The sequence below is a fragment of the Camelina sativa genome, chromosome 13 (assembly GCF_030686135.1).
Source record: "Camelina sativa cultivar CO46 ecotype springtype chromosome 13, ASM3068613v1".
NCBI lineage: Eukaryota > Viridiplantae > Streptophyta > Magnoliopsida > Brassicales > Brassicaceae > Camelina > Camelina sativa.
In genome coordinates this window covers 15,955,054-15,965,981 of record NC_141892.1, presented here as the reverse complement: position 1 = coordinate 15,965,981, position 10,928 = coordinate 15,955,054, and the positions used below count along the sequence as shown (strand labels likewise).

The 10,928-nt window shown below is 36.8% G+C and overlaps 1 protein-coding gene and 3 pseudogenes across 4 annotated transcripts; 2 read left to right on the top strand and 2 right to left on the bottom strand.

The window, feature by feature from the left end:
- Window positions 1-47: 47 nt before the first annotated feature.
- Window positions 48-2,456, bottom strand: LOC104736865 (pentatricopeptide repeat-containing protein At4g08210 pseudogene; annotated as a pseudogene). The gene has a single exon (XR_015577654.1). The product of XR_015577654.1 is annotated as a pentatricopeptide repeat-containing protein At4g08210 pseudogene (transcript).
- Window positions 2,457-2,631: 175 nt separating this feature from the next.
- LOC147929628 (uncharacterized) lies at window positions 2,632-4,077 on the top strand (annotated as a pseudogene). The gene is made up of 2 exons (XR_015577655.1): window positions 2,632-2,729; window positions 2,886-4,077. The product of XR_015577655.1 is annotated as an uncharacterized LOC147929628 (transcript).
- A 304-nt stretch (window positions 4,078-4,381) lies between these two features.
- Window positions 4,382-6,590, bottom strand: LOC104736866 (uncharacterized). 2 transcript variants are annotated; one of them, XM_010456942.2, is made up of 4 exons: window positions 6,245-6,590; window positions 4,947-5,050; window positions 4,704-4,863; window positions 4,382-4,569 (listed from the first exon to the last, which is right to left on the bottom strand). In XM_010456942.2, the coding sequence occupies exons 1-4, from the start codon at window positions 6,261-6,263 to the stop codon at window positions 4,535-4,537; spliced, it is 318 nt and encodes a 105-aa protein (XP_010455244.1). In that variant the 5' UTR covers window positions 6,264-6,590; the 3' UTR covers window positions 4,382-4,534. The 2 variants fall into 2 exon arrangements, with proteins under 2 accessions (XP_010455244.1, XP_010455245.1); XM_010456943.3 differs by having other exon boundaries at window positions 6,234-6,383.
- Window positions 6,591-9,159: 2,569 nt separating this feature from the next.
- On the top strand, window positions 9,160-10,590 carry LOC147929627 (uncharacterized; annotated as a pseudogene).
- Window positions 10,591-10,928: the final 338 nt, after the last annotated feature.

Sequence of the window (10,928 nt, the reverse complement as noted above, 5' to 3'; positions counted from 1 at the left end):
ATTCGAAATGAATTGTCTGATGTCCTTTTAACAGATAATACACGATGTTAGAGAATCTTTAACGTCCATATTTTTCAATAAAATGAGAGGGTTTGTAATATAATTACAATAATTTGTTTAACTAGCATTACAGTAATCCCTAGACAAATAAAAAAAAAAAAACAAGGGGAAAACATGCCTTCAAGAATCTTCAACTTCTAGCAAGCCAGGGAGAAATGAGGTTAAAGAGGCTTTTCATTTGAGTGCGTAGATTATCCTATACAATTTACATTTTGCATCAGGCAATCTCGATCCAGCTCATTCCAGATACTTTAGCCCCCAACTTCTTAGCAGCTTCTCTCACTTCACTTAACTGATCCCACATGCCCAACGTAGCATAAACATTTGAAAGACATGTATAAACAGATGGATCTTCCGGAAACGCCGTGAGCAAATTCTCAGCAATTACGGTAACCAGTCTGGCATTCTTGTGAGTTCCGCAAGAAGTGAGCAGAGACATCCATATTGTTTTATCCGGCTCCAACGACATTTGGTTTATCAATTCTTCTGCCTCTTGGAATCTCCCAGCTTGACCAAGAAGATCAACTACACAATAATAATGCTCTTGATACGGTTTAAGACCATATTCATATTTCATCAATTCTAGGAATAATCTTGCTTCTTCAAGTAGTCCAGAATGTCGGCAAGCAGAAAGAAGCCCCAAAAAGGTTACCTCATTTGGTACAACTCCAGAACTGATCATCTTCTGGAAATACTGAATCGCTTCTTTTACTCGTCCGTTTTGTCCGAATCCAACAATTATCCCTGTCCAAGAGACAACATCACGTTCCAACATACCATCAAATAACACTACACCATTGTCTATCTCACCACATTTTACATACATATCTACTAGCCCTGTCGCTGTGACATGCTCTGATTCATAACCTTTCTTTACACACAACCCGTGAATTTGTTTGCCCCATCCAAGAGTCGCTAAACTCGAACAGACTTTGAGAATACTTGAGACGATGAACTGATCAGCATCGAGTCCTAACTTGATTAATTCCCTGAACAGATCAAAAGCCACAGAATTGAAACCTGCTTTCACACAGCCTCTTATCATGCCAGAGAAAGCGATGATATCTTTATTTGGAAGTCTATGAAACAGTTTATGCGCATCTTGTAAATCCCCAAAGTTTGCATGTAAATCAACAAGAAAGCTTCCTACGATGCAATCCAACTCATAACCACTGGTTACAACTAAACCATGTACCTGACGCCCAAGTCTCAAGTTGACTAAGTTGATGCATATCTTTAAAGCACCACTTAGAGTGTAGGAATCAAAACACAAATCTGACTGATACATCTGCAAAAGCAGAGCTAATGCTGCTTCATTCTCCTCGTTGATCAAAAGCCCTGAGAGCATAGAATTCCAAACAGCAACACTATTACACAGCAGGGCATGTTTTCCCTGATGGAAAACATCAGCTGCATCAATTAGAGAGCCACAGTTCGCGTACAAATCAGTAAGAGCAGAGCGTGCGAACGGGCTAGACTCTAGACCTGACTTTAAAACACAGCAGTGCAGCTGTTTACCCATTGTTAATAAGCCTCCAAAACTGCAAGCTTTAAGGCCACACGGTAAAGCAAAACCATCTAACGGAAGTCCTTCTCTCTGCATCCTAACTAGAAACTCCAACGCACGAGGACTACCCTTATCTACAAATCCTGAGATCAAACAGTTCCAAGACACAACATTTGGCTGGGGTAGCCGGTGAAACAAACTAACCGCTTCTTCAATCAAACCTGCTTTACAATAACCGGAAATGAGAGTGTTCCAAGAAGTTGAATTAGGCCGTGAAATCTCCCTAAAACTGTTATTAGCTTCACTAAGCCTCCCATTCTTAACATACATATCTACAACAGCGTTCATCAAAACAACATCACTACTCAGATTCTCTTTACCAATTCTTTCATGAATCAAACGACCCAACTGAAGATCACCCACTAACCCACACGCTTTCAAAACCGCGGAATACATAAACTCGTTAGGCCCTTCTTCTTCTTCTTGAGATTCCAACATGCTTCTGTACAGTTCAATAGCCTTACTGGGTTTTCCATCACAAGTATACCCAGAAACCAACGTCGTCCAGGTGACAATATTTCTCTCAGTCATTTCATCGAATACTTTATGTGCATCACCCAAATACCTAAAATCCACGTACATTGAGATCACGTTATTAGCAAGGAACACATTTTGAGAGATCCCTTGTTTGATTATATGAGCCTGAATCGATTCCCCACGCTTTAAAGCTTGTATTTTCCCACAATGACGCAACACTGCTGCTATAAGTTTGAAGTCCATAGCCATTTTATAGTATCAAAATATAACAAAACGTTATAAGTTACCACAAAAGCTTCTAGAAAGTGATAACACGGGTTTGAACTTTTGAAGACATGTCTGTCTTGTCTTTCTTAGTAGTAGTACTCGGAGGCTTTAAGAAACCATGGTATTAACAAAAAAACGGAAGGTAGTTTGTTTGGGGAAATCCGACACTGTTTGATTAAGTAAAAACGGGATACAGTTTGTTTGAGAAAACTATAACCGGCACGATGTTCAACACGGAAAGGTAGACAAATCTCATGATTTAGGAATCAATCTGAAAATTTCATCTCCTTCTTCTTCCTTCGCCGTCCTCCTCCAACGAGCTCTTCTTTGCTAAAGCCAAAACCTTCAATCTACTCAGGTTTTTCTTTCTGGTCCTTACTTCTTGTATTATTGTCTTTCTGTTTCCAATTTAGGGATTTCAATTTCAATCAAGCTTTTTGTAGATTTTTTTATTTTATTTTATTTTTGGAATGCTCACTGAATCACTCAATTTCAATTTCTCTTTATTCTTTAGTTAGAAGAAAATGAATGATGGTCATTACACAGTCGTACGTTTTGATTACGGAGGATATTATTCAAAAAACGGAAACGATGTAAGATGGAATCGAAAAGAAGATCGGGTTTATACACTAGTGATGAAAGGGTTACTAGAGGAGTTTACTTATTCAGGGTTGGTTAATAGAATATGCAAAAAGATTATGTTAGACGAAGCTACCACAATGTTGAGGTTAAGTTACATCCCGTTGCTTGAGGACCCCAAGAGACAAACGTATATCTTGGATGATGAAGATGTTCTAGGATATTTAATGGAAGGAGATCAGAATCATCGTAGAGATGTTTTGCATGTGGAACTCATCTAAGGTGTTGAACAGAACCAGAGCTGTGGTGAGCAAGTTTCGAGAGAAGTGGAAGAAGTGGAACAGTATCCGCCGTTGGATAACAATGACCCGTGTGATGATGATGTTACGTACGTGGATAACTTTGGGATGTTTGTTGATGTTGATAGTACACCTGATGTACGAGGGGATGATGAGGTTGGAAGTCTTGAATGGGAAGATGGTATTGGTTTGAGTATAGGGCAAGAGTTTGAGAGTAAGCAGGCGGTTCAAGATGTAGTTGACAGAGCTATAATTCGAAACTGTTTCGAGGTTGCTACGTTTAAGTCATCGACTAGATTATATGTGTTGAAATGTCGTGATAGTAGTTGCAAATGGTCTTTACGAGTGTCGATGCTTAAGAATTTGGATCGTTTCTCTGTTAGAACTTATAACAAGATGCATACATGCTCTTGGTTAACGACAGGTACAAGAAGAGATAAAAGAATAGGGACACCACAGTTAGTTGCATCTGTTTTGCGTGAGAACTATCAAGGTGAACTCAACTCTCTAAAACCCAAAAATCTCATAAGTTTGGTTGAAGAAAGACTTGGTGTTAAGGTTTCGTACTCTACGGCTTTGAGAGGGAAAAAACAAGCTGCTAATGATGTGCAGGGTAGTTTACATACTCAGTGAGTTTAGAGAAAAGGTTCAGCGTTCGCATTGGTTCCTGATCATGCATCTGTTAACTTTTTATTTTGTTCTTCTGTCAGAAAAATTCTAGTTTAATTAATTTCCTGCTAATGAGCTCAATCAGAACAATGGAATGCAAAAACATTATGTTCCCTTTTGATCAACAACAAAACGTTTGGGACTTGGTTAAAAAAGAAACTGGTAAATAACTTCACTAACTGTATAGTCCTGCAAAGTTGAAGAGGAGATTTGCGGTAGAGGGACGAAGAAAATATCAATCCTTTTTGCTGTCATTATTTACGTTAGATCCTTCCAAATAGCTAGCAATCAAATTGTGGAGCAACATTGCAATCTAAAGCGAACACCTTACGCCTTCTCCGCATGCTTCAAATTCAAATTATCTACTTAGTTAGTTTCGTTGAATCTCTACCCAAATACTGTTCTTAAGTAGGTTGGATGTAATTTACGAACTACTAGAGGTGAACAACTTCACACGTCCATCTAAGTACAAAGAGCTTGATTACACGCAAATGCAAATACACCAGAATCTTCGTTCATTGCTTCCTCAAATTACAAAGCATCGTTTCAAGACTAGATAATATGTATATGATATAATTCCTTCGCTTATTCTTAGGCTCTCCACAACGAACAAGGCTCAGCCACAGCATGAGCCACATGCCGGTAGGGAATCTGAAAAACCACCAATAAAATTTTCCATTCCTCAGATTCATGTCAAAATCAAAACTAGGAATCATACACAATGCATATGTGTGTATTCTATTATCAAAAGAGATAAAATAACATATTCATCTCGGGTTACTTACTGTGGTCAGCTCCACGGATATCATTCAAGCCACGAACATTGTCGAGGCCCCCACGAGGTGGTCGAGGAGGTCCACCACCGCTACCACCACCACCTCCGCCGCCACCATCCCACTTCTTGTTAGCCTTAGAACCTTTCCTGTAAGCATCTGATTTCTCCATCTGACAAGCATCAGGTTAGTCATAGCTTGTGACAGCTCAGATGATGGAATGTAATAACCCAAGAAACGGAAGTAAAATCTCACCGAGAACATGGTCATAAAGAAGACTTGTATCAGATTAATGATGGACAAGAAGAAATCCTTGATCGTCCTTAGTCTCCATATTGGTCGCTTCGCTTTAACCACACCTGGTACATGTTCGAACGTCTGTCAATGTCGAATACAGTTTAAATTTGCCGCAACGATCTGTACTTTCAGAATACATGGACAGCTATTTCCAGAAAATTTTCTTTTCTCATCTCTCCCCTAGAAATGTTTTAACGGAAGCTCCTACATTCTCTCTAAGACATCAAAAACCCCTCCCAAAAATATAGTAATATATATCCAAAACGCCGTAACACTCATATCAAATTCTCTCTAGAGGATAGAACATCAGTGATTAACAAACCATTGAACATGATCTCGCTTTACACTAAAATTTATCGAACGAATGCAAGTTTAACAAATTAGTCAGCCATTATTCCTAACTTCTCCCAATATGAAACATTGAAACTTCGCTTAAGGGTGACCTGAATAGCACAATGTCTCCTCATCGAGATTTCGATTCAAATTAGATTCCTGAGAATCCTAAAACAAGGAAAAATAATTGACATAATCTTATTTCAATCTTCCATACGCCTATGAGCTTTCTGATGATGAAGACAGAGAATAGCTATAAGACATGAATATAGATAGCATTATATCTCCTAATGCGCTTACTAGATTTATCCAAAACGTCATGGTCTTCCTATACGCTTCATACACTCATATCATCAAATCCTTCTATTAAAGAAGGAACATTAATCATTCAACAAACAATTGAACATGATCTCGCCAACGCTAAAATTCCCCAAAAGAATATCAATTTAAAACTGACTCAGACCCAATATAAATTTCTCAAACGTTTTAAACTTTGCTGAAGTGTGACGACCTGAATTGCACAATTTAGATATCCAGAGCCTAGAAAACGTTCATCGAGCTTTCAATTCCAATTAGTTTTTCTAACCTAATCTCAGATCTTCGAAAAACCATATGAAATTTCTTCCTTTCATGATGACACAGAATACCAAATAAAAAAAAAAATAAAAAAATCGAAAACCCCTTTTAAACAGTCATGATCAATCCAATCCATACAAAACCGAGCTTCTATAGATATACTAAATCACCAAATTCTGTAGAAATCAACGGTTAATAGTTTTCTAAATTCCGGAATCTGTGCTCAAGTAATTGGATAAATTTGAGGATTGACAAACGAACAATCAGATCGACAAAACAGTTAGGTTCGAAAAAGAAATAGAGAAAACGAAGATAGCCAGAGAGAAAGATCTGTACTTTCTTCGTACCTCCTTCGACGTAAGCCATTGAAGAGTAAATTTCTGGGTTCTTCTTCTTCGTCAACAACAACAACCACCTAGTGGAGATTTTAATTTAAAAAGAAAAAAATATATATACCAAAACAAGCGATGATTATTAAGCTAGACTTTTTACGACTCTTTGCGCGTTTTGTGTTTATAAGTTTCGCGACGTTTACGTGGCGCATTCTCATTGGTAGCTATAATCCTTGTACAGTATATTTTGTTTCTGGAAAAAAGTGAATACACGAAACGGTTTTCTTTCATAATAGGACGATTTCAATATGTTCTATGAACATACAAGCCCAGCTCATCAATTTTATGTGATATGAAAAATGGTCTTTGCAATAACTCTAATAGTATCTTATATATATATTATTATTTTCACACTATTTTTCAGAAGAAGGATTGGAGTTCAAAATTATTTACAGACAATGCCATTGTTTATCATTTAAAAATCATTAATAATTAAATCACACACAAAAAACAACAACTGCAAGAATCAATATTTGCAATTTTGCATATACGTATAACCCAAAAAATTAAATGAAAATTCTCCATTCAATTATTTCCATAATTTTATCATTAACAGTAGTCAATCTCTAATAATATGATTAAAAAATTAAACATGTTATTGTATCTATATATATCCGGAAATATAGAAAGTGAGATTTTTTTTTTTTTTATGAACACTATCATTATCATTAAATATATTAGATTTATAATGTATGATCAATTAAATTAACAGAAGGTTTCCGATTTTTGTTAACAATTATTCCCCCTAATCTCGACTTTCCAAAACAATCAGACCAAGTTGTGTTCATTCCAACAATAATTTGTACCAAATTTAGAGAACATGCCTTACGTTTTCTATAATTTATTTATGCAATAAATATTGAATATTAACATTTATTTCAAATTGCTATATTTTCTAATTTAAAGTTTGCTCACCAAAGATTTTCTCGATTACTAATAAACATAATCCTAACCGTATGCTACATGTATAAATAATCTAACAATAGACCAAAAACACAAAAAACAAAAAACCAGCACATTAAGATTTAATCTTCGTTAACATTTCGTAGCTCCATATTCTTGGTTTATTTTTCAATACTCTGTTCCAAGCTGATTTACTTTCTTTTTCTGATTTGTCAGGAAACCGCTGGGTGATGAATTTAATGATAGTGACTGAGACTTAAAGAAAACCAAAATGGTGAGAGCGATTCTTCTGCTCATTTATGTCTTTATTTTAGGTTTATGATTATGTCTTGATGAGATTCATATTTTGTGACACTGCAGCACGAGATAGAGCATGCAGGACCCAATGGATGGGGACGATACAACAAATAGAGAGCTTCATCATGAGATGGAGATAGATCCAACCAAATTGGTAGCATACCACTTGAAACGAAATCAAAATGTCTATTGTGCACCACCAAAACAACATGATAGTTAGAAGAAGGATGTGGATGAGCGGTCTAGCCACATCAGAATGAGGTGCAAAGTCTTGCAGGAAGTCACGACACAAACTCAGGGTTGGGTGGGGTTTTGATCTGAACACACAATATAAAGCTGCATGAAATGAATATTTTTATTAAAAAAAATTACGGCCTTCTCTCCAACCAAATTTATTTTATGCAATCAACAATGTTGTTATCTTTTTTCTTTGGTTAATTTTTATGTGGTAAAATGGCAAAAAAACTATAAATTTTTTTGTTAATATTTTTAAACATATTATTATATATTATGTATATAGTGTATTTATAAAATCTAAATATTTTAGTTAAAAAACATCGTTACCGTGGGTTAAAATCTATTATGACAATATTTTTGAAAAAGACCCTAAAATATAACTTTTTTTTCTGAAAAAATGCGATAAAATATAACAAAATTTGGTCAAAAAAATTGTGGTTCGAGTGCACATGTTGCACTTGTCTTACGCCAGACTTGGATACATCGAACTATTGGGTGTGCTGTAATAGACATTGACTTCTAAAATATTTGAATTTCATACCTCAACTTATGATTTTGTGCTTAAATATACAAAAACGTGATTAATTACAAACTCTGTTAATTTCTCCGTTAAACCAATCTGATGTGGATTCTACGTGTATAGAAATAGCAAAACGACATCGTTTTTCTAAATACTATTAACAATGTAACAAGCTGAGCTCGATCCTGCGTAGCATATATCTTAGAAACTATCTTTAACCACTCCGACATAACAAATTATTATGATTCATTGAACAATGATTGACTATATACTCTTCTATCTTTTCTTCTTCTCTCTTTCTGTGGCTGGCTCGTGAAGAAGGTTGTTCAACAACAACAATAATGGCCTAATCCTTCCTCATTGTCGCTAAATTTCTCTGTCTCACACTCGTAGCTTTATACTTTCTCCAAACGTATTACTTGAAAAGATTTAACTAAATAGATCTGAGAAAAATAAAACAAATAATTTAGAGTTTATGTGCCATATGTCTCAACCAGATCTGATTAATATATATCTCTCTCGTGATAGCTCTGATACTTATCTGTCTCAACCACATCTGATTCTGGGTTTTTGATTTCAATGCTAAAATTACTGTTTTTAGATTACTCTATGTTAGGGTTAGTCTTTGAATGGATAGATATTGGGATTGTACAGATTGTAGTCCGGTTAAATATTGGTTTAATCCGGTTAGCTTAGTATACTTGTATATATACAAAAATACATGTACAGACTAAGATACGAAGAATGAAATAAGATTTTGTATTCTCTAACAAACTTTTCTTCATCTTCTTCATTTCATCGAGATCATAATATGGTATCAGAGCCATCGGAGCTCAATTCTTCGTCGTAATTAATCTAATCTCTTTGTTTTTGAGCTTAATTCACCTTCTTTGTTCTTCGATTTGAAGAAACAATGGTGACCGTAGCTCGCGCAACTCGGAAATCAACTCGTTCGAAACCATCGGCGAGTTCAGCTGCTCGGAAGTCGTCGCGATCCACCAGTGTTACAGATCCACCTCCGAATACTCCTATGTGAACTAATTCTCAAGTTTCTGGAGCTTCGCGAGGCGTTACAACATCGGAGATGGAGGATCCGGCTCAATCTCCATTCTATATGCATAGTGATGATCATCCAGGTTTGAATATCATCTCTCATCGCTTAGATGAAAAAACCTATGGTGATTGGAGTGTTGATATGCGAGTATCCTTAGATGCTACGAATAAAATTGGATTCATAGATGGAACCTTGCCTCGTCCCTTAGAAACAGATATGAAGTTTCGTCTATGGTCTAGATGTAACAGTATGGTAAAATCCTGGCTGTTGAACTCTGTCTCTCCTCAGATATATAGTAGTATCTTGCGTATAAATGATGCTGCTGATATATGGCGTGATCTCCATGGTCGATTTCTTATGACCAATCTTCCACAAACATATAATCTTACTCAAAAGATTCAAGATCTCCGCCAATGATCTATGACCTTATCTGAATATAACACTCTTTTGAAGACTCTATGGGATCAATTGAATAGTTCAGAGGGACTAGATGATCCCTGCACTTGTGGAAAAGCTGCTTGTTTGCAACAGAAGGCAGAGTGAGCTAAAATTGTGAAGTTTCTAGCTGGTCTTAATGAGTTATATGCGATTGTTAGGAGACAAATAATTGCAAAGAAGGCTCTCCCTAGCTTAGCAGAGGTGTACCACATTCTAGATCAAGATAACAGTCAACAAGGATTCTCTAATGTGGTTGCTCCACCTGCTGCTTTCCAAGTTTCAGACATGAACTCTGCAACTCAGATTCCACCTATAGTGATGTAAGTTCAAAATGGGCCAAACAAAGGGTGTCCTATATGTTCCTTCTGCAACAGGGTAGGTCACATAGTAGAGAGATGCTATAGGAAATATGTTTTTCCCCCAGGATTCACACCAAAAGGAAAATTCTCTGATAAAGTTCATAAAACTCAACCAGTAGCAGCTCAGGTTGAACTGTCTCCGGTATCTGATCAATCATCAGTACCACTTGAGAATCTTATTGGAAATTTGTCAAAACATCATATTCAAAGCTTAATTGGTTGGGACCTGGTTGAGAACTTAGCCAAATCTGATGGGCACTACAATGAGGAGTATGATCGCACCATACGATCATCCGGAGAGGACGATTCAAAGTATAAGCGAGATATGAAAGCCCTCAATGACAAACTGGAGAAACTCCTCAACCACAAACAGCATGTCCATTCACTCTTAGAGGAAGACCAGTTTCAGCAACAAGATGGGGAGAATACTCAGTTCGAGGATGTGAACTACATCAACAATCAAGGGGGTTACAATAAAGGGTACAACATGTGACACCCTGATTTCAGAGACTTGCGGAGAGGTTTAAAAGAATTGATTTGGCCACCTATGTCACCAAAGTGCACTTATCTTTTCGGTCAAGGGGCCTGAGAGAACTCCATAGTTAAGCGTGCTTATGCTGGAGTAGTATTAGGATGGATGACCTTCCGGGAAGTGACTGTTGGAACTGTGCGAGTGAGGAAAAAACACAGGGAAATATCATGTGGTGATTTGTAGGGACGGTAACAAGTCTTTAAAGCCTCCCAGACGTAGCAAACCGGCTGTCGGATATGGATGGACTCACAGGCCTAGTGAGAGGACGTGAGGCCCATTAAGGAAGGTGGGTCCATGGA

Excerpts from the sequence above, each read along its gene's own strand:
- LOC104736866 (XM_010456942.2), bottom strand. Across the intron at positions 4,864-4,946 it reads TCTTTATGACCATGTTCTCG|ATGGAGAAATCAGATGCTTA; the intron begins GTGAGATTTTAC and ends GATGCTTGTCAG. Across the intron at positions 4,570-4,703 it reads TATCCGTGGAGCTGACCACA|ATTCCCTACCGGCATGTGGC; the intron begins GTAAGTAACCCG and ends GTGGTTTTTCAG.